Here is a 24,638-nt window from a genome sequence, read left to right as displayed (position 1 = left end):
TGGACACTAGAGAAACAGCAGATTTTATCACTTCAGCACCGTCTCATGTTTTCAGACCGGAGGTTGCTGCTTGGCATAAACCAGGCTTTAAGTCCACATTCCTCTGACTCTGAAAATTTCTAGGACTCCTAAAAAAACAGGAGATTTTACTGCTCTGTACATCATGTAAAGATACTACGGAGGCCCCAGAGGGACAGAATACAGACTAAGAGGAGCACACACTACCCCTCTTTAAGCTCGAGCTGTGTGTGGTTAAGAAGCCTCCTCCTCTGTAACTAAAGTCCTCCACTGTCACTCAGCAGCAACACTGAGCAGCTGGTGCCTTGCTCATTGGTACATCAACAGTCTATCAGCCCAATTACCACTCTTGCTCCATGCCAGGACTTGAACCAGCACCCTCTGGTTACAAAGCCAAGTCCCTAAAGGCTGAGCTAATCTAGAGCTTAAAGTGGATCTACCTGGACCTCTCTGAACTTAAGCTGTTGGTTTAACTCCCTAAAACCAGGTCACAGGTTGAGGACCCTGTGAGATGGTCTGGGACTCTCTGACCCACCTGGTTTCCGTCGGACGGGTTTTTTTTTCCCGCTGCAGAAGCGGACTTTGCTGAAGACGCTGAAGATGTGCCGCTCGCACAGAGAGCGCGGGTCTTTACTCGGACTGGAGCGTCTCTTGTTCGTGGCGACTTTGTCGCTGTTGGACTCTCGCGCCTGACGCTTCTGTCGGATCAGGGAGCTGGCGATGGCCGCTGCCATCTCCCTGGGAGGTGGGCGGAGCCACCAGGGTGGACGTATCGCCTCCTGCTGTGAGTCCTGAAGGCACAGACGCTCCTTTAGGAGTCTGAAGGAGGGGACATGTCTGATCAGAATCCAGAAGAGGAGAATCGACGCTCCATGACCGGACACAAACTCCCAACACGTCAGATCCACTTTGAGAAGCAGCCGGAGCTCCAAACTCTTCAGAGACCCCTGGAGGATCTCGAAAACCTAAAGAAATGACCCGGTCTCTGCGTAGACTACATCAGGGCCAAACTTTTCCTGACGATGAAACACTGTGAGGTAGAAAACTCTGCAGAGGATCCTCTGGTTTCATAACCACGCAGCGCTCCAAACTTTGACGCTCGGTCTCCTCAGAGAGGACGGGTACGGCTCAGCCCGAGTCCAGATGTGCAAACCTTCATCGCCTTTAAAGAGGAGACAAACTGCATGCTGGGTACTTCCCATCTCAGCCCCTCACATGACTGCAGGAGCTGCGGGGTTTTCTCGCTGTGCGCACCAACACGAAGCCAGAGCTGCGAATCAAAGAGCGCCGCAGCTTCTTCTCCTCTCAGGATGCTCGCTCTGCATCCTCCATCTTCATCATCATCATCATCAGCAGCAGCAGCAGCATCATCAGCTCAACTTCCAGAGAGCGGCGACCACGAAGGGTTAAAGAGAGGCAGCGAGAGATTACACGGAGACTCTGTTCTGCTCTGTTTTACTCTCCTGCTTCATCCTCCTCCTCCTCCTCACGGGCTGAGAGCGGCGAGTGTGGCGAGAGGCTCAGGGAGTGAGCGAGCAGCAGTCAGACAGAGGAGAGAGAGGGAGTGATGGAGAGACGCTGATGGAGGTGAAGAAGAAGCTCCTAAAAATACTCTGCCTGATGTTTCATGAAGCTCCCACATCAGACCACTCTACCTCCACACACACGCAAAGAAACACACACTGATACACACACACACACAAATACATACACAGAAAATTCAGGTTGACCATTCAGACACACTGAGCATGTGCGAACTGTAAGAAGCAGCCACCAGGGGGAGATCACACAGCGAGTCTCAGTAACATCACCAGAGATTCAGCGATTTCAACTGGACAAAATGCTACATCCGTGTCTTTAGCGCCACCACCAGGAGGCAGGAAGTAATGCCGCATTGAGTCAGAGCAGAAGAAGAGAGACTGGAATAAGGAAAAGTCTCAGTTTCACTGTTGATCCGTCTTCAGTCACACTGTGATCCTCTCCAGCCCCGTGTGAAAGTCCAAACACGGGGACATGAATGTTTGATCTGGAGCGCTCTGTGCAGCGCCTCCTGTTACGTAAAGCCTTCCTGATGCTGCCTGAGTTTCTGCAGCTGCAGAGGATCCTGCTGAAGATGAAGATGAAGTCAGAGAATCTGCTCAGAGAGAGGAAGCACGCCACGAGGCTGCAGGTATCAACACGCTCTGTCCACACGCTGCACACATGATCCACATCAGCGTCTCCAGACGAGTTGAAATAAAGTTTGTGGTGACACATTGAAAATGAAGATGATGATGGTGGCGTTGACTCCATGTTTGTTGTCAGTGACTCAGCCTCTCTTCATCTGATAATTGGATTATGTAACAAGCTCTTCTCTGCTAATTAGACTGGTCTACACTTGACTCCATCACATCGTCTTTAACCCGAGAGCAGCCAATCACAGCCAGTCTGAGCAGTTTAGACTCTGTTCCTCATCTCATAATGTATCATCTCATAACATATGATCTCATTACATATCCCGAAACGTATCATAGTGTAACTTCCCATCTTATACATATATCATAACATAGCTTAACATCTCACAACTTATCAACTCATTGTGTATCATCTCATAACGGTTCATCACATGTTGTATCATCTCATAACATATCATAGAATGTTATCACCTCTCATGACGTATCATCTAATAGCTTTTCATCTAACAATTAATAATCTCTTAAGAAATCATCTCATAGCCCATCATTAGATAGCATACCATCTCATAGCTATAGTCTCATAGCCTATCATCTCAAAGCTTACAATCTCATTGTGTATTATCCCCGTGTATCATTTTACAGCGTATCATCTCATAGCATATCATCTCATAGCCTATCATCTCCTAGCTTTTCATCTTATAGTGTATCATCTTTAAATTGTATTATCTCATAGCATATCATCTCATAGTGTGTCATCTTATAGCGTATCATCTCATTTTGTATCATCTACATGTATCATCTCAGTGTATCATCTAATAACTTCTCATCTCAAAGCTTATAATCTAATAGCGCATCATCCCAAAGAGTTTCATCTTAAAACGTATCATCTCATTGCTTATCATCTCATTGTGTATCATCTTTCTGTGTATCATCTCATAGCATATCATGTAATTGCGTATCACCTCATAGCCTAGCATCTAATAGCATATCCTTTCATAGTTAATTGTATTTACTGTAGCACTGGATCACAGCAGAGGTAATAAGGAGTCACTTTTCTAGTGTAATCTAATAGCGTCTCATCTTGTTGCATATCATCTCATAGTGTATCACCTCATTGCGTATCATCTCATTGCATATCATTTCCATGTATCTTCTCAGTGTATCATCTAATAGCTTATCATCTCAAAACATATAATCTAATAGCGTATTATCTCATTGCGTATCATCTTATAGCATATCATCTCATTGCATATCATCTCATTGTGTATCATCTCATAGCATATCATCTCATAGCACATCATCTCATAGCGAATCATCTCGGTGTTACATTTCAGTGTATTACCTCATTGTGTATCTTTTTATTGTCTATCATCTCATAGCATATCATCTCAATGTATCATCTCAGTGTTTTATCTCATAACTGAATGTTTCATAGCACATCATCTCATTGCGTATCATCTCATTGCGTATCATCTCATTGCGTATCATCTCGGTGTATCATTTCAGTGTATCACCTTAATGTGTATCTTCCTATTGTGTATTATCTCATTGCATATCATCTCATTGAGTATCATCTCATTGTGTATTATCTCATTGCATATCATCTCATTGAGTATCATCTCATTGCGTATCTTCTCATTGCGTATCTTCTCATTGGGTATCTTCTCATTGCGTATCATCTCATTGCATATCATCTCATAACTTATCATTTCAAAGTGTGTCATCTCATTATTTTCATCTCATAAATCATCATACCGTGCTGTATCCTGTTGTGATGTAGCACCTCATACTGTTCTTATTTTATGTTTATATTGATAACAGTTTTAACCCTTCCAAGTGGAGTTACTTCAATTTTCTATCGCGCTAGTTTACAGCAGACGAAATTAAGAGTCACTTCTCTCATTAATCTGGTCAATATTTTTTTTCTCACTCAACAGACTAAATAGCCTTATGTTACTTATCTAACTTACATGATAGGATGTCATTTGCACATTGCCAGGTTTACAATTCTCCTTGTGCTCTCTTGGCACGGTAAAGTCCTGCCCCATTTACAGAAAACACGCCCCACTACCAGAAACGTCTCCCAGTGCCTTCACTGTGAAGATGCAAAACTCAGAATTTAGTTCAGTGAAAATCAGCACTATTCGACTTGTTTTTAAGAGTCTGGAGCAGGTTTCGAGGAGCATTCAGTTATTGTCAGTTGATATTAATTGACGAGTCTGACTCTAGCACCAAACGTAGAAATAAGGCCTGTTCTTGATGAGGTTTATGGATGTGTCTGTTGTTCAGGAGGAATGAGACATCAGTGTTCCTGATGAGACCCATTCAGAGTCCACAGCTGCTGCAGGTTTTACTGGATCACATGAGAGAAGCTGGACCAGTCAGTCCAGACTCTGAGTGGATCACAGCCTCGCTGAGCGGCCTGAAACACTCTAATTAGAGCCAGTGTCTGAGTGTGACTCGTCAACACTTTGATGCTCTTAAAAACTAATCCTCCACGTCCAATCGCTCGGTCTCCGGGCCCGGAAGCAGACCTGACGAGTCCGGCAGCTTTCACGGATCCTGCTGTCAGAGAGCCGGCAGGATTACCACGGAAAACATCACAAACCCTGTCAGAGCGTGAGGAGGGCGTGTGGAGAGCGTGTGGAGAGCGTGTGGAGAGCGTGTCAGCGAACACGCCGCCGTGCTGAATGTAGGCCTACAGAAGAACCAGGTCAGCCGCTTTAATTACTGTCGAGTATTTGCGTCCTGGTACCTGCTCAGAGGGACTGAGGCAGACACAGAGAGGAGGACGAGGATTTTCAAGGCTCCCTGATCAGGATTCTGACACTCAGGAGGAAGTGAAACGATCCAGCTTCACTTTGAGGAAAGTTTCTGTTCAAATAGTTATGATGGCTTTGTTGAGTTACATAACGGTCATGACGTAACTTCACAGAACTCAAAGTGAGTCGACTTTCGCTTTCATTCGGGACCCAAACACTGGTCTGCTGCGCGCATGTGTGTGTGTGTGTGTGTGTGTGTGTGTGTGTGTGTGTGTGTGTGTGTGTGTGTGTGTGTGTTTGACTCATCCAGTCACTCTGAGCATACCTGTGTGAGGACTTTGTCTTCTTAAGAGAGCAGGTTGTAATCCATGGCTCACCTGCAGATTAAACCGCTTTATACCCATCAAGGTGCCAGCGCTCCCGTTCTACAAGTGCTCTTTAAATTACCATAACTCTTCTACTATCTGGGCAAGAGAAACACTCAAACAGCTCCTTAGAGAATAAAAGAATAACCTTATGGAGATATTTGAGGTATTACTGTACTGCAGAGGTACAAACATGTTCCAATCACAGGTAATCAATGATGCTAGCTGTTCTCATTACCGTAACTCTTCTACTATTTCGGCAAGATAAATACTCAAACAGCTCCTTAGAGAATGGAAAAGCTTTTTGGAGATATCTTAGGTATTACAGTACTGCGTAGGAACCCATGTGCAAACACAATTCAATCACAGGTAATCACTGATGCTAGCTGTTTTCATTACCGTAACTCTTCTGCTATTTGGGCAAGAGAAACAGCTTAGAGAAGAATCGAATAACCTTTAGGAGATATCTTAGGTATTTCAGTACAGCTGGAGAACCCAAGTGCAAACACAATTCAATTACAGGTATTCACTGATGCTAGCTGTTTTCATTACCGTAACTCTTCTACTACTTGGGCAAACTCAAACACCTAAGAAAAGCTTCATGGATATATCTGAGGTATTAAGGTACTGCAGAGGAACAAATACTTTCCAATCACAGGTAATCATTGATGCAAGCTGTTTCCATTTCCGTAACTGTTCTACTGTTTGTGCAAGAGGAAAACTCATACACCTTAGAGAAGAGTCAAAAAGCTCTACGGAGATATCAGAGGTATTGCGGTACTGAAGAGGAACAAACATGTTCCAATCACAGGTAGCTATTGATGCTCGTTGTTCTTATTACTGTAAACCACGTGCAAACACATTTCAATCCCAGGTAATCATGGATGCTAGCTGTTCTCATTACCGTAACTCTTCTTCTATTTGGGCAAGACAAATGCTCAAACAGCTCCTTAGAGAAGAATCAAAAGGCTTAAGGAGATATCCAAGGTATTACAGTACTGCAGAGAAGGAAAAGATTCCAATCACAGGTAATCACTGATGCTAGCTTTTCTCATTACAGTAACTCTTCTACTATTTGGGCAAGAGGAAATTTCAAACAGCTCCTTAGAATAGAATCAAACAATCATGTGTAGGAACCCATGTGCAAACACATTTCAATCACAGGTAATCACTGATGCTAGCTGTTCTCATTACCGTAACTTCTCAAATATTTGGGCAAGGGAAAAAAAAAAAAAAACATTCCCTGAAAGAAGAGGAGATGAGCTTTCTAGGCATGATCTCTGACTCTGAAGGAAAAAATGACAAAAAAAAGCTCCAGGTGGCCTGGATGATACTCGATAAAGGGTTAAAGTCATATTTTATGGACCAGTAGAGTCAGTTTGGCTTTTCAGGAGAGCTCAGGCCCATGATAATCTCCAGAGATCATTTATACATCAGAAGAAAAGGCTTTAAATCTAAAACTATAAGGTTTTATGTCTCCAGCGTCAGATTTGAGTGAGATGACACGAGGAGGGTTACGATTCTTTCCACCAATCAGCAAACGTAGCCTGACGTGTAGGTGTGAGTATCGTCTGCGTAGAGGAAAACTGAACACCTCTAATTTCCTGTTTCCTGAGTTATGACCAAGAAACCAAACAACCATCATCATCTGACAGTCTTCATCTTCATCACGTCACTGTTGAAATTACACTTCAACTTTCACACACACACACACACACACTCACACACACTCTGACACTCTTGCTTGGTGTTAATGAGCGCTGTGATCGATGGTGATACTGCCACTGTGGATTTCCTGTCCTTCAGTCCTGGACTCCCCAAGTGTGTGTGTGAGTGAGTGTGTGTGTGAGTGAGTGAGTGTGTGTGTGTCTGTGGTTACAGTTCAGGTATGTTTCCTGATCGATAGACAAACTGCCTCATCAGAGGGCGGCAGAAAGTCAGCGGGACACCTTCGCGACCGTCAAACTCAGAGCGTGCTGCAGGTTCGGGTCTGTGGAGCTAAAACCGTCCCCGGGATGAGGAGAGGATCAAAGAAGTCCTTTACAGATCTAAAAAGATGAAACAGGTTATTATGAGCGCTGTATTTTTAAACCTCAGGCCTATATTTACCCGTCTTCTGGTCTAAAAGAGTCCAAAAAGTTCCCGTTTTGTCTCTAACAGGCTCAGATAGTTATTGTTAGACAGGATCTAACAGAGAGAGCTCTTTGTTACAGCGGAGGAGGATTCTTGAAAGCAGGAGTCACTGTCACTGGAGGATGGTGTGATCCTCTATAAAGAGCCTCTGATCAGTTTCAGAATAGACCATAAACAGACTCCAGACTGACAGATCTTTGGATGAGAAGTCTGCTTTAGTCACAGACGTTATCGTTAGCGGCTTCAAAACAGAAATTTACCCATGATGCATCCCAACCACAGCAGGACGTTTAGCTGATAACTTTTATCAGAAGGTCACTACACTGTGGAAAGGGTTTTCAGATCCACTCTGTTTTGTTCAGGCTGCTTCCCTGCTCCGGCAGGTCGCAGCAGAAACATCAGCCACCATGTTTTTGATGAATGTCAAAGTAATGACGGCTCGATTTACAAAAAGCAGATAAAGTGGGACAGGAAGTCATGCATGGTGTAAGCTGTTGATGTAAAATGCTTTCCTTCCCTGATATATAGCTAAAATGCACTTATTTGTCATTGAAAGACTTTGGAGGGAGCAGGGCATGAACACAGCACTGCAAGTGTATATACTGTGAAACTAATATGTTAAATTTAAAAAAAATTATAAGATTTTATTATCAAACAAATTAATATTTATTACCACCTAAACACACACTAAAGTACCAAAATTGGTACCATTGAGACCCAATACTGATTACCAAGTACCGGGACTTCATACTGTATCATTCCAGATCCCTAATCCAAATCAGGTGGTTTTTATCTCAACTACAACAACAAACGGACATATGTTGCTAGGCGCCGCCCTGTTGGCTATGGCTGCCTTTAGCAGCAGCTCTCTCTTCTTTGTGCATTTCTTGTAATTTTTTCGTCTCTTTTTCGTAATCTTTGTATTTGGAGTGGATCTTTACTTTGTATGGCTCATTTGTTGGTCATGGACACCAAACTTTTTGTGTCTTCAGTGATATTTTTACTACTTTTTCTCCTGTGTTTGTCTGGAGATCCTACATGTAACCATGGCTGCATTGTTTACATGTGAACTCAGCTGTCAGCAGCCTGTAGCATGTCAATGCTAACTGGTGCAAGGCCTGATGTTTCCCACAAGCTGAGGAGAAGGAGGTGAGGACGACGTGCTGGTTCTCAGGTGTGCGCTAAGAAGTGACGACATGGACCTGTCCTTCCATCCATCGTTATTGGGAACGTAAGATCTATCTCCAATAAGATGGATGAGCTAGCCATGCTAGCCCAGCAACAGAGGGAATACCAGAGGGCAGAGTAGCATCATACTATTCACAGACATGGCTAACAGAGCTAACACCAGACACCAACGCCGTGTTGGAAGAGCTTCACCTGCTGTGAGCAGACAGGATCCAGGAGACAGAGACTGAACAGACTGCTGAAGAAGCTCAGTCCTGGACCCTGTGGAGGTGGAGGCTGGCTGACTGGACAATGATGGACAAGCTGTTAGCATCTGTTTTCTTATGGACCTTTTTGCACTTTCTATACACTTTCTTACTTTTGATTTCTTGATTGCTGCTGTGACTTCAATTTCGTTGTATTTGTTACAATGACAATAAAGTTCTATTCTATTCTATTCTATTCTATTCTATTCTATTCTATTCTATTCTATTCTATAATGAGTAGAGCCAGATGGAGCCAAATGAGGTCGCCACAAAAACCGCTCCCCCGGCCGGCTGCCGTATAGGTAAAAAAAATCCATCTCCCCGGTCATTCCAGATGGGCTGTGGTCAAATTTTAAAAAATTAATTTAGCTCGTAGAAATGTTTCTCAGGTCTGGTTTGAAGATATCATTTGGCTGCCTTGAATTTAAGTCCTTGTTTTTCTGAAAAGTTTCGTTTTCATTAGTTATACGCAGTTAGAAATGAGGTTTGACGTCATGTCTAACAATGATCAACAGCTGCTGTTTTTGTGTATTTTTTTCGGGGTTGTAAAATATATTAGGAGGTAGAGTCAAGAAGAATATATAGCTGCAAGCAGCAATATTAGGCCGAGTCTCGAGCAAAATGTTGCTCAGCCAAAAGCCATAGGTCTAGGCATGATAGTTATGCTCAAAACATTTCATGTCTGTAGCTTAAAGTAGCTGGACGGGCTGCAGTTTTGTGCAACATGGGTGGCGCTATGGAGCATTAATGTTAGCTCAACCAGTGATAGAAATGCACTGAGGCTGTGACACTGAACCTCTGTGTGCATTTTGGTCCTGATCCAACAATGTACAAGAGAGCTACAGAAGCCATGTTTGGAGTTGATCTGACATAAAACTTAGGAATTGTTCCATGGTATATGTAGGCTAGAAATCGTCAAAATCCGATGTTTACGTCCAAATAGCGAACTTCCTGTTCAGAATTCACTTTGGTCACAATAGACTTTTTTGTAGTTCTAGGCATGGTTGTTAAGCCCACAAAATTTCAGGCCTCTACCTTAACTTAGCCAGAGGGGATAAAATTTTGCGCCCCTTGGTGGCGCTATGGAGCATTATTGTTTGTGCAACCAGTGGTAGAAATGGAATGAGGAAGTGACTCTGAACTTGTGTGTGAATTTTGGTCCTGATCCAATAATGTACAAGAGAGTTATAAAGATTTTCATGAAGCAGTAAAATGGTCAACTTTGGCAGTCAGTTGTGGCCTCGCCCTACACGGTTTTAACACTCCTTTAATAATTTTTCATCTTCAGTGTGTGTATTACACAAATTAGGTTTTACGTCATGTTTAATGATGATTGACAGCTGCCGTTCTTGTGTATTTTTTTTTGGTGATTTTGGTTTTAAAGCTGTAGAACCGTAAATGGCGGAGTCACGCTGTCCACTCTATAAACAGACTATGAGGCAGACCAGGAGTCAACAGGTTGGAGGTTTAACAGCCCAACATAAACCAGGAGAGGATCAAATCCAGGAGACTCCTCAGTCTCTGACTCCAGCCGTCTGGAGTTTTGAGTTTTTGAGTTTTCCATCGAGGTGTGTGTTGGACTAACACGCCTTCAAACCGTGAGGATTCATCTGCTGCTGAAAATAGTCCAAATCAAAGCTTAATGTCTTAGTTTTCTGGCTGATCTGCAACACCTCAGATGTTTGGTTGATACTTTTTCTTGTTTCTTTCTGTTCACAGCTGGATCCTGTTTTCATCTCTGTCTGTCCCAGCGTTTGTTAATTTTCCAAACCCAGAGAAAGCACCGTGTCTTTCTGTGCACGCTGAAATCCTGCAGCTGAACCCAAAATAAATCCTAAACGGTTAAACGCAGTATCAAACAGCGGTGTGGGCGGCAGCTGGATGTTCAAACCCAACAAAGACGCTCACTGCGGGAACACGGCCTCACACGCTGCACAAGATCTGGATTATTACAGCGCCTTTTGTTCCACGCCAAACATACGACCAGGACACGTTTTTACTCTGAGGACACACACACATACAGTAATCCTTCTCTTTAAAGGAACAAAACAACAATTTTCATCAATTTCTCAGCTCACTCATCCTGCAGCTTGAATTCTACAGAAAAAAATCCAAACAAAAACAGATTAAAAAATAATAATTTAATCTTTTACAAAACAATAAATAATCTCTTTCTCATTCCCTGTTTTCAAACACATCCTCATGTGCAGATAAATGAAGTTTGAATCAGCTAAAGACTGGAGGGACACCGCCACCTGCTGGACACCAAGAAGAATGCAGCTCCCCACAACCGTGCTCCTCCATCAGCTGATCGACTGCAGCAATTAAACACACACACACACACACACACACACACACACACACACACACACACACACACACACACACACACACACACACACACACACACACACACACACAAACACACACTCATGAATCTTTGATGCTGGATGTTCTGCTCCTGAAACATTCATGAATCTGAAACGAGCCTCATCTTCAAACTCCCTTGCTCTCATCTGCAGCTGCAGCCCCCGGAAGAGGGGCATTGTGGGTAATGTAGGCCACATTGAAGGTTTTTAACGGAGCCTCCTCGTGGTTTTAACCCTTAAATTCTCACCATGAGTGAGTCATGTGATCAGCTGTTTTGAGTCTGCAGTGAACACGTGATGGTGCATGGTGAGGATGATGATGATGAAGATGTGTATGTTAATTACTCTCATTAAGAGCAGAGTTATGTTCCCTATGAATATTTAAAACAGGAGGAGTCATGCTTTGTGTTCACCGTGCAGCTCTGGATGCAGGGACAGTAAATGTCCACCAGAGGGAGACAGACGCGCTCTGCTGTGAGCGCCGACAGAGGAAGACGTCTTCAGAGCTGAGGGGGAGGAATCACTGAAAAAGATTCACTCAAACTCTGACACTTTGAGCTAAAAATAAGATCTGAAGAGTTTATTTCTGGAGCAACATTTAAAAACATGAGTCAGGATCATTTTCTCTTTCTGCTTCAGCCTGTTTAAATAATCGTTTAAGATCAAACTGAGAATCTCTGAACTCTGACTGACCCAGCTCCAGATTATTATTCACTCAATTATTGAGTCTCTAATCCCTGACTCAGACTTTTTATTCTTTCTATGATTTAAATATTTTTTTGTTATATCTGGTGTTTTAGAAAACTGGATTTCAGCCTCTCCCTGAAACACGCTGTGTGAGCTGCTTTCTGCTTCCAGCTCAACAAACCATCTTTACTCTGATTGGCCAGCCCTACAGAGGCCTGTAAGGGGGCGGGGCTATAAGCAGACCTTGGTGTTTGAACGCGTACATTTTTTTTCTCATCACATTTATTTCCAAAGCTGCAATTTAAACAAAATTTCTCCCAGACATTGGTATTAACTCAAATAATCCACACATGAAAAGAAATCACAACGTTCAGGTCCATAAATAATGATTATGGTGAATTAAGTACGATAACACAGGAAAAAAGTATTGAACACACCATGGAAAGGCTGTATACTTTGGCAAGGAAATGCACCATACCACCTGAAATCTGTCAGTAATTATTACTTCAACTTCCAATTAGTGCAAACCAACATAAGCTGGGCAACAGACTTATATCAAAGCACCTGAATATTCCAGTCAGCACCGTTGGGGCCATTATTCACAAGTGGAAGAAGCACCACCTTACCATCAACAGGCCACGCACAGGAGCTCCTTGAAGATTTCTGACCAGGGAGTCAGAAAGATAGTCAGAAGAGTACTCAACCAGCCAAGGACCACCCTGAAAGTGCTCCAGAAAGACTTGGAGGCAGCAGGTACAATTGTTACAGAGAAAACCATAGGCAATGCACTCCACCGCCATGGCCTCTATGGGCGCTCAGCCCGCACGACTGTGTTCCTCAAAAAAAGGCATGTTGAAGCTGGTTTAAAGTTTGCTAAACAGCATCTTGACAAGCCTGTAGAATACTGGGAGAATGTTGTCTGGTCAGATGAGACCAAAACTGAACTTTTGGGCTGTCATACTACAGACCATGTTTGGAGGAGAAATGGCTCTGCACATCAGCCAAAAAACACTACACCAACAGTGAAGTTTGGAGGTGGAAGCATCATGGCATGGGGTTGTTTCTCATCTCATGGTGTTGGCAAACTTCATATAACTGACGGAGCAATGAATGGAGCCATGTATGGGGAAATTCTTGATCTGAATCTGCTGCCATCCACCAGGATGATGAAGATGAGACGTGGCTGGACCTTCCAGCAGGACAACGATCCAAAGCACACGGCAAAGTTGACTCTCAAATGGTTTCAGAAAAAGAAAATCAATCTGTTAGAACGGCCTAGTCAATCACCTGACTTCAATCCAACTGAACATTTGTGGAAAGAAGTAAAGAAAAGGGTCCACCAGAGGGAACCAAAGAATATTCCAGATTTAAAGACAATCTGTGCAGAGGAATGGGCCAAAATCACACCTGAGCAGTGTGGGCCATTAGTTCAAACATACAAGAAGCTTCTGGAAGCTGTCATTGCAAACAAAGGCTTCTCCACTAAGTATTAGATGAGTCTCAGTTAGCGTCTTCAATACTTTTTTCCTGTGTTATCGTACTTAATTCACCATAATCATTATTTATGGACCTGAACATTGTGATTTCTTTTCATGTGTGGATTATTTGAGTTAATACCAATATCTGGTAGAAATTTTGTTTGAATTACAGCTTTGGAAATAAATGTGATGAGAGAAAAGAGTCTCATGTGCAGACTCTGGCTGGGCTTTAAAGAGGCGGTACCTGAAACCCTGAAACCACAGACAACAGTTGTCCTCTGAGTAAAGCCAACACATTCAGAGCTCCCCCTGCTGACCGTCTGCAGTACAGGTCTCTAGAGACACCTGAGGTAAAGGTGGGTTTGTTGGGGGTCAGTTTGCGGCTCCTTCCCCAGACTCTGACTCTGGGGTCTTCGTCAGATCTGTTTCTAACTTAATTTACGACCATCTCCTCGCCCGCCTGCACTCATCTCCTCAGCCTGATGTATGTGTGAACGAGATGCTGCTCAGACCTGATGTAAACGCTGCTGTTGTGTAACTCTGCAGATATACGAGCCGCTGACAGAGCGGAGGAAACACACAGCTGCTCCGACAGAAATACTCCATCCTGTAAATATATCTGAGACTACAGCTTCAAGGTCAGACGCACGCAGACTCTGACGGCCCGCTGCGGGTTATTTCAGGCCCACTCCTGTTTCTGTCTCAGCTGAAGAAGCTAAAAATGATTTCCTCTCTGCTGTCGACTCGCAGCTCTAAGGAACGATCCTGAACTTTTGCTGAGACACAGAGAGAACGAGAGGAGATACTGAAGGGACTATTTATACCGTGGACCAACCTGCGGATGATTTCCTGAGTCATGAAGTTTGAAAAAGTTAAATAATCGCTGCTCTGACATCTGCAAGTTTCTGATTCTACCTGTGAGATTCAGCAACTCTTTATTTAGAGCCATACGTGTCCAAACGCAATAAACCATCATTTTCAGGAAGCGGCTGCAGAAATCTGACATTTCTGCTCTGAAAGTTACTGAAACCACTAAAAGGTCATTAAAAAAGTCAATTAACAGATGAATTTGGTGGACATCACATGACCAACAAAGCTAATGACAATCAGAACAAACTCAACGCACGATGATTGATTTTGTGTCCTTCTAAAGTCTTAGAAAATAAGAAAGTCAGGTATTAAATGTCAGGAAAAAATAAACCGTTATCCTGAGTTATTGCCAAACCAAACAGTCTCAGTTTCCCTGTAATCAGAACGTTTCTGTCACTGGTTACCCCTTCAAACCATCAAGAATTAATTTAAACACTTAAAAAAAAATAAAAAAAAAGAAGAAAAATCCAAATTCTTTTTACCCATTTATCTGTTTGCGAGGAGTCTCAGTTTCACTGTTAACAACAGTACACTCAGAGGAGTGCCAGTTCAACTGTTCCAGGAGAGTCTCAAAGCCACTGTAAAGGCTAATTAACCAAGTGGGTCTTAGTTTTACTGTTAATAATCAAACACACTGAGAAACCCATACTCATCTGGCTGTGATGAGTCTCAGTTTCAGTGTAAACATTTTATACAGAGGCTTCACGCTGGCTTACTGCAAATATAATGAACCACTTAAGTCTTAGTTTCATTGTAAATGGTAACATGCAAAAATTCAGGTATATTAACCCTGGAAGTCTCAGATTCACTATCAACGGTAGGTTTTGAAGAATAGCAGCCAATTTTCTGTTTAAGTTCCACAGTAGCTTAACCCTGGCTAACTCTAGGCTAAAAAACCTAGTAAGTCTCAGTGTAGCTGTCAATAATCAGTCACACAGATGAACTGACATTCATCTGTTTGTAGTAAGTCTCAGTTTCACTGTAAACACACTCTATACTGAGCCATTACGCTAGCTTACTGCAAGCCAATGAGCCTGTTAAGTCTTTGTTTCATTGTAAATGGTAACTTGTGTAAAAATTCAGGCATATTAACCTGGGCAGTCTCAGATTCACTGTTAACAGTAGGTTTCAAAAAATAGCAGCCAATTCTCTTTTTTTAATGAGTCTAAGTTTGACTGTAAACAGAAGCTTCTCCGTCTCAGGATTGTATTTTGATTCAGGAGTATAATTTTCAGGCAAATAAACCAATTGAGTCTCAGTTTTACTGTAAATAAAAGGTAACACTGAGGATCTCTTATTTATCTGTTTGTGCTGGATCTCAGTTTATCAGTTAAAAGAAAGTTCCACAGAAGTCTGACCCTGGCTAACTTCAGGCTAATTAACCTAGTGAGTCTCAGTTTTACTGTCAATAATCAGTCACACAGAGGAACTGACATTCATCTGTTTGTAGTGAGTCTCAGTTTCACTGTAAACACACTCTATACTGAGCCATTACGCAAGCTTACTGCAAGCCAATGAGCCTGTTAAGTCTTTGTTTCATTGTAAATGGTAACTTGTGTAAAAATTCAGGCATATTAACCTGGGCAGTCTCAGATTCACTGTTAACAGTAGGTTTCAAAAAATAGCAGCCAATTCTCTTTTTTTAATGAGTCTAAGTTTGACTGTAAACAGAAGCTTCTCCGTCTCAGGATTGTATTTTGATTCAGGAGTATAATTTTCAGGCAAATAAACCAATTGAGTCTCAGTTTTACTGTAAATAAAAGGTAACACTGAGGATCTCTTATTTATCTGTTTGTGCTGGATCTCAGTTTATCAGTTAAAAGAAAGTTCCACAGAAGTCTGACCCTGGCTAACTTCAGGCTAATTAACCTAGTGAGTCTCAGTTTTACTGTCAATAATCAGTCACACAGAGGAACTGACATTCATCTGTTTGTAGTGAGTCTCAGTTTCACTGTAAACACACTCTACACTGAGCCATTACGATAGCTTACTGCAAGCCAATGAGCCTGTTATGTCATAGTTTTATTGTAAATGGTAACTTGTGCAAAAATTCAGGCATATTAACCTGGGAAGTCTCAGATTCACTGTTAACAGTAGGTGTAAACAGAAGCTTCTCTGTCTCAGGATTGTATTTTGATTCAGGAGTGAAATTTTAAAAGACACCAAAGCTTCAGGCAAATAAACCAATTGAGTCTTAGTTTTACTGTAAATAATCAGTCACACAGAGGAAACTACATTCATTTGTTTGTAGTGACTCTCAGTTTCAATGCAAACACATTCTACACTGAGCCTCTGTGCTAGCTTACAGCAAGCCAATAAACCCGTTAAGTCTTAGTTTTATTGTTAACACTAAGTCACACAAAGCTTGAGGCATATTAACTTGATAAGTCTCAGCTTAACTGTTAACAGTGAGTTTCAAAGAAAAGTAGCCATTTATCTGTTAGTGGTGAGTCAGAGTTTTACTGTAAACAGTGAGTCACACAGAGGCTTCTCTTTCAGGAGCTTCCAGCTAACAAACCGAATGAGTCTCAGTTTCACTGTAAATCATGAGTCACACATGCTTTACTCTGGCTTCCTTTAGGGTTATATTTAGATTCAGGATTATTATTATTATAACTTCTGTATATTTTTTGTAATATGGTGCTGCCCCCTAGTGGACACCTTTATACCACTCTATCAGCCTCATAACTCAAGACGACACAAGCAGAATGAAGAAGGTTTGAGTGTGTCTCATAAAATATAATATGTGTGAAGACTGAAGAGAGCGTGTGTGCGTGTGTGTGTGTGTGTGTGTGTGTGTGTGTGTGTGTGTGTGTGTGTGTGTGTGAAGGCCAACAGTGTCGAGTTTTATCGCGCAGAGTGTGAGTGTGTCTAAACATGTGTGTAAAGAGATATTAGTGAGCTGATGAAGGTGTGAGACATCAAGATCTGATCACAGACGCTCACACTGATATTTATACACACCACCGGACACAGTGTGACACAAGGAGGAGGAGGAGGAGGAGGAGGAGGAGGAGGAGGAGGAGGAGGAAGACACATTTTTGAATTATTTCTAAGCTGTAAATATGATTTCTTCCCCAGCAGCATCCTCCGCCCTGATGGAGATTTACGACGTTACATTCACACCAAACACGTTGACTCAGAAACAGAAGAGTCCACCTCAGTGTTCACCTGCACACACACACATTCACACACATCTCTTTCCAGGTTATTTGTGTGTGTTTTGCATGTTATTGTGGATTATTTGCATGTTCTCTGTGCATGCAGACATCCATCAGGTTTTTATACTGAATCTCTGCAGCAGGTGGAGAATCAAACACTCACAGTTCAGCTTCAGACACTTTAAAACAAAGAGCAACAGGTGACGCCAGCAGCTCACCTGTCCTGTTTTCTGGCACACGCTCAGTACGGTCTGAAAACACACCTTTAGCTTGTTTTCCTACAGGTTGATTTCTCTCTTTCTGCTCAAAGATCAAACACACAAGGACGTTAACCCTCCAGGAGGAGCAGGAGGAGGACTCACCCTGCTGGCTGCTCTCCCTCTCAGCGCTGCCCTCCTCCTCGTCTGCCCGCTCACCCTTACTCTCCCCGGACAGCAGGCGACGGAGCAGGCCGCAGTATCGGGTCATCACACGGCGGCAGGAAGGAAAACCCTGAGTCAGCTCAGACAGCGAGTCCGCGGGCGCTCGGCTAATGAGTCAGAGATCGAATCAGCGAGTCTGAGGCTGCAGACGACTGTCAGTCACTTTAAACACTCAGAGTGGATCAGGGAGTCATTAGACTCTCAGTCTGCTCCTCACACACACACACACACCCAACCACACACACACACACCCCGTGACGACAGACACAGCTGCTCTGTCCACAACATGACCACAGAGGGGAGGGACTTTTCTAAACTTTCATTTCGCTAAAAAATAAAAGTGTCAGCATTCAACAACCTGAAACTGTAATTTCAAACTTTTATCACTGACACCTGAACTAACCACAGACTTTAAAATCTCTTCTTTCCTACAATTATTACAGACACTGAACTCATCAAACACTCTAATACCAAACTGGTTTTACAGACAAAAACACTTTAATGTCCCACAGTAATTATCCCTGAACTCACCACAGACACTTTCTGCTCCCACTGTATCAAGAGACCTTAAACGTGCCACAAATGCCTAAATTTCCCACTGTCAATATAGACACTGAATCCACCACAGATGCTCTGATTCCCCACCATGACGAGTAACCTCAAATTAGCCTTGCATGACTGTCAGTTCAATATTTGTACAAGACGCCTGAACCTATCACGAGCAGGTAAAAGTCCCACTGTATTCAAAGACCTTGAATGTGGCATGAAAACATAATTGTACCACTTTAATAATAAGCTTTCAACTAACCATATACACATGATGTCCGACTAGTTTTGCAAACACTTTTGGATCCCACAGTTTAAAAAGACCCCGAACTCACCACAAACACTTTTATTTCTTACTGTAATTAGAGAGCCTGAACTCACCATGAATAATTTGATTCCTACTGTAATAAGGGGGCCTAAACTACGCAGAAACACTTTTATTTCCTACTGTAATAAGAGGGCATGAACTCACCATTAACAATTTTATTTCCTACTATAATTGGAAAGACAGAACTCACCACAAACACTTTTATTTCCTACTGTAATGAGGGGGCCTGAACTCACCACAAACACTTTCATGTCCTACTGTATTTAGAGGGCATAAACTCACCACAAACACTTATATCCTACTGTAATTAGAGGGCCTGAAGTCACCAAACACACTTTCATTTCCTACTGTAATCAGATGGCCTGAACTCACCACAAACACTAGTATTTCCTACTGTAATTAGAGGGCATAAACTCACCATGAATAATATAATTTCCTACTGTAATTCAAGAGCCTGAACTCACCACAAAAACTTTCATTTCCTACTGTAATTTTAGGGCCTGAACTCACCACCAATTTTATTTCCAACTGTAATAAGAGGGCCTAAACACACCACAACTTTTAATTCCTACTGTACTTAGAGGACCTCAACTCACCATGAACAATTGTATTTCCTACTGTAATAGGAGGGCCTGAACACACCATGAACACTTTTAATTCCTACTGTAATAAGAGGGCCTAAACTTCCCATGAACGATTTTGTTTCCTATTGTAAATAGAGGGCATGAACTCACCATGAACCCATTTTTTTCTACTGTAAATAGAGGGTCTAAACTCACCGTGAATATTATTTCCTACTGTGATTCAAGAGCCTGAACTCACCACAAACACTTTCATTTCCTACTGTAATTTTAGGGCCTGAACTATCCATAAATAATTTCATTTCCTCCTGTTATAAGAGGGCCTGAACTCACTATAAACAATTTCAATTCCTACTCCAATTAGAGAGCCTGAACTCATCACCAATTTTATTTCCTACTGTAATAAGAGGGCCTAAACACACCACAACTTTTAATTCCTCCTGTACTTATGGGACCTTAACTCACCATGAACAATTGTATTTCCGACTGTAATTAAAGAGCCTGACCTCACCATGAACATGTTTTCCCACTGCAATTAGTTAGCCTGAACTCACCACAAACATTTTTATTTCCCACCCCAATTAGAGAGCATGAAATTACCATGAACACTTTTTTTTCCTACTGTATTTAGAGGGCCTGAACTCACCATGAGCACTTTTATTTCCCACTTTAATCAGAGAGCCTTAACTTACCATGATCACTAATCACAGTGAGCCTGAACTTCTTGGAGACACTTTTATGTCCTGCTGCATTACGTCTCTGAACTCATTACAGGCACTTTTAATTCCTACTGTATATAGAGACCCTTAACATGCATCAAATGCTTAAATGTCCCACTGTTCTAAAGTCCCTGAATGTACCAAGACCACTTGGTTATTTCTAATAAACAAAGACTCTTAAAAAAAACACAAGCATTTAACTGAACTTCCCACAGTCACTTGAACGTCTCACTGTGCTGAAAGACACCTGCACCAACTACGGTTTGATCTCCTGATGTTTTCAGAGGCTTTGAAGGAGCCACAGACTCTTCACCATCAGAGTAACTACAGACACAAAGACACTGAGCTAAATTAACAAGCGCCTTTTGAACTTCCCCCTGACGTCCAGCAGAGGGCGACTCCACTGTCTGTCAGATCAGTGAGTGTGTGGGTGTCAGTGAAACATGGTGCTGTGCAGCGGTGTGCACATGGGGGGCCTTCAGAGCTAAAATGTCACAGAATGTTCCTTTAATGAGTCACCGTTCCTCTCAGAGCAGGAAGCAGAGAGGATTTCTGGGATTGATGATCTGACGAGCTGTGAATCAGGAGCTCAGATGAAGTTTGTTCCTCTGGAAGCGAGGAGAGAGGATGTTAATAACCTGACTGACAGACTCTGCAGCGTCACCTCCTCAGAGCTCTAAATGTCTCTGTTAATGGAGGCTGAGAGCGCTGACGGAGCTGATGGAGCTGATGATGGAGCTAATGGTCGTAAAGTGATGATGAATATTTCAGAGATGGAATATTAAAATCGATACCTGAGCGTGATGTCTCTCTACAGGCAGCTCGTGTTCCTGTTTTTTCCTGCAGACCTTTAACTGTTTTTCACTTCACTGCATCACTTCACATTAAAAAGATACAACAAAGATTTAACCCCTGAAAGTGAGATGAGAGGTGTTTTTGAAGCTGTTTGACTGATTTCAAAAGAGATACTTCAGATATTTCTGGATGAAATGAAAGTGAAACTTCAAAAAAAGAGCAAGTTCAAGGTGTTTCAACCCGTGCACGCCGTACGTGTTGTTGGAAATCTCTGCACTGCCTCCTGATCTGGAGTCTGTTCATGCACTAAGAGCTCATTAGCATGCGTGACTCGTCCTCCTCCGTCACCCTCCTCCCAGAGCCCGTCACGTGATGTCACCGTGGGAGAGTTTGGAGCTAGAGACGCTCGACAGGTGACGCGTGTCCAGCTCTGACTCAGGGGCTTGGTGTCAGAGCGAGAGCGCAGACAGACGGGGTGCAGTGTTTGTGTCTGAGCTGCACTGCAGAGTCAGTTCTCAGAGCGGCCAGCAGGGGGCAGAGCGCCGCTGCAGGACGAGGAGGAGGAGGAGGAGGAGGAGAGTCAGGGTGTGACAGGAGGAGGAAGAGGAGGAGGAGAGCTGCAGTGAAGGACGAAGGGTTAACTCAGCTGTGTTTGCTCTGAGAGGAAGTCAGTTACACACACACACACACACACACACACACACACACACACACACACACACACACACACACACAGGTCTGCTCTGTGTCACAAACATCAGTTTCTGATGGGGAAATGATGCAGAGCTCTGTCTCTCACCTGCATCCTTCCTGAGCGTTAGCTTAGCTTCATGAGACTGCACCAAACAGAGCCTCAACTAACACCTGTTTAAAGCCGACAGGTCGTCAATTATCAAAACAATCAATCAGCGAATCAGATAACGAGCTGCACAATGACTTTATCTCTCTTTTTTTACATTCAGCTTTGATTCTTTTATGTTTTTGTTGCCGTTTTAAGTCTTTATTCAAAGAGAAAATGATGTTAGAGGCAGTAGCAGTGGTGTGCACCAAGGGGGGGCAGGAGGGGCAGGGGCAGTCCCCCCGACTGTGGCCCAATCATTGAAAAACGTGTGCTAAAGTGCCCTTGGGTGGAAAAAATGCACACTGCATGTGCCTTTATTTAATTTTGTCCCTGCCTTTTAAAAAGTCTGTGCACACCACTGGGCAATAAGGTATGGTCAAAAATGAGAATTGAAAATAAAAACGATATAAAATTAAACAATATAGTCTTGAAAACGAGATGCTACATCTCAATAGGTGATACCAAAAAAAAGAAAAAAGAAATTGAAAATGGAAAATAAATTCATTGAATAATGTGTAAGATAATAGAAATACAAAGAAAATTTGACTAAAAAAGAGCAAAACGTGAGAATGGAATGATGTTTGGCAGAACAGACGATGTAATAAAAGAGATTCAAAGTGTTTCATTGATGTCTTCATGAAATGGTAGTAACATGTCTTGGTCCAAAAAGCCAATAAACCAAGCACAGCAGCATTGTTTCCAGGCTCTCATAGCCCCTCTGTTCAGAACGCTCTGATTTAGTGGGCGTGGCCTTCATATGTAAATGAGCCACCGCTGATACCGCCCCGCTCTTCCACGTCACTGAGAGCGGCGCCACGAGCTCCGAGTGCACAATGTTTAGAAAACAGAGAAGCTCGTTTACCGTAACATTACAGGCTAAAACAACAGGCTAACAGCAGCTAAAGTTAGCATCCTGAAGCTAACACAGAGACAGGGGGGACACTGAGGGAAAGCTCTTCCATCTGCTCCACAGCACACAGCATTTAAAATACTCACATTTCCAGGGTCCCAGGTTTGTTGGAGGATGGTTGGTAATGCGCCTGGATTCAGGACCAGTCTATTGGCTAGCCCTCTGTTGGACTGTCCAAAGTTGGAAAAGCAGTCGGCCGTGAAGTGACTAGCACACACATGCACAGTTTTACTGAGTGTAGCTGGAACATTTCCTGATAAATGAACTCTAGACACTTAGTCTGTCTTCTTCTGAGATGGGAAGCTTGTGCATGGAACTATGTGGCTGTTTACAGCCAAAAAAAGAGCAGTGATGGCTCTTCAACTCGGGTAGGAGGTTCGGGGGTATTTGCTCCAGTGGACCAATCAGGTCAAACTTGCTCCTGATTGGTCAAAAAAGGGAATCACTGACGTTGGCAAATCTCAAAAATCCAAACAGCTCGTTTTAGGTCAGGATTTTACATCCACAAGCTCTACTAAGAACAAGTTTGGTCATTAAATATCACATTTTGTGGGCTGGGAGGAAAGACAAAGACCCACAAATTTTACTAAAAGACTTAATAAAGTGATTTTTGCATGAAATGGGACCTTTAAAGTTCTGTACAGTGTGACCCAAAGGTAGCACATACAGGCTGAACAAAAGAGGTCCAAGGAGTGACCCCTGAGGGATGCCACAGGTCGAGGCCACATCTGTAACTACCAGTGGTCACCCGAACCACTTCATCACTAACAATGATTCTGACTCAGGGAGAGGTACCCCCACCCACACACACACACACACACACACACACACATACACACACATACACTCCTGCTGGAAACACCTGGACTAACTCACTATTCTAGTGGACACTGGAGGGACTGCAGCTATTGTGATTTCAGGTGTGACTTCATTTCCCAGAAACCATTGCTCCTTGTTGATGATGAAATATTAATGCTTCACTTTCCTGTACAAACAGGTGGAGGCTCTTATTTTGACAGGATAAATGCTTCCTGGTTCAGGAGATAGATGGCGTGTGTGTGTGTGTGTGTGTGTGTGTGTGCGTGTGTGTGTGCGTGTGTGTGTGTGTGTGTGTGTGTCAGGTGAAGCTGATGGGAGTGTTAATGCAGCGCTGCAGCACTCAGACATCCATCCTGTTCATGTGCTGCAGCCACACAGCCGCATTACAACCCAGTGTGTGTGTGTGTGTGTGTGTGTGTGTGTGTGTGTGTGTGTGTGTGTGTGTGTGTGTGTGTGTGTGTGTGTACCAGAGACCATTTGGAGAAGAGGCTCATAAATTATTGAAAGGTCTGCTCTCTCTCTCTCTCTACATGACGATACACTTTAAGGTTAAGCTCGCTCGCCCGCTCTCCTACTCTCTCTCTCTCTCTCTCTCGTTTGCCGTTGCTCGCCCCTTCACTCTGTCTCCATGGCGATACTCTTAAAGGAACATGACATGTTTCCGAGGTGTCCTGCATGTGGACAGAGCTAACATTAAGAGCAGAAAGACAGCGACTAACTCTGCGTCTGTTAGCTCCATGCTAACACTTTAGCATTGGTTCTGTGGGCTCCTGCTGGGTCTCTGAGCGCAGATGAAGGACATGGATCACCTTCTTGGACTCTACGGTCCTTGTGTGAAACATCTGAGAGCTTTTTCTGACGAAGAGTCAGATCCTCTCCTCTAGTCTGAGCTGCTAACAGCTAAGCTAAATACATTTATGAGTTTGCGTCATGTGACTTTGTTTGTGGCTGCCATCTTTACAACCCAAAAATCACCAGATGGACAAAAAACTGACATTTTTCTGCTGACAAAAACATTGTATTTAAAACAAGAAAGAAACCACATCAAAGACCAGGAAAAAAACAGGAAAGGGCCTCCGTCCTTAGACTGCTGACCAACAGGGGGCGTAGTTGTGGACTGGAAACAAGACTTTTGCAACTACAGAAACAAACTTTCAATAAATCAAATATCAAGGTTCAAGGTGGTGCAATGATTGGCTCTGTCCTGTGTTTAAATCATTCCAAATC

At 42.9% G+C, this 24,638-nt stretch overlaps 1 protein-coding gene across 2 annotated transcripts in view; it reads right to left on the bottom strand.

The window, feature by feature from the left end:
• The window catches only part of LOC141797517 (fibroblast growth factor 12-like), a 63,603-nt gene that overhangs the window by 28,739 nt on the left and 10,226 nt on the right, over window positions 1-24,638 (bottom strand). The window contains exon 1 of one of the 2 annotated variants that reach the window (XM_074678952.1): window positions 554-1,493. The exons of the other annotated variant lie outside the window; for it this stretch is intronic. Coding sequence (XP_074535053.1) covers window positions 554-752 — 199 coding nt within the window. The 5' untranslated portion in view covers window positions 753-1,493. Of the gene's footprint in view, window positions 1-553; window positions 1,494-24,638 lie in introns of those variants that run through there. 2 annotated transcript variants of the gene reach the window in all.

Source organism: Halichoeres trimaculatus, unplaced genomic scaffold (genome assembly GCF_033239565.1).
Source record: "Halichoeres trimaculatus isolate MK-OKI-2021-1 unplaced genomic scaffold, fHalTri1.1 fHalTri1_scaffold_9, whole genome shotgun sequence".
NCBI lineage: Eukaryota > Metazoa > Chordata > Actinopteri > Labriformes > Labridae > Halichoeres > Halichoeres trimaculatus.
This window is presented reverse-complemented; position numbering and strand designations above follow the sequence as displayed.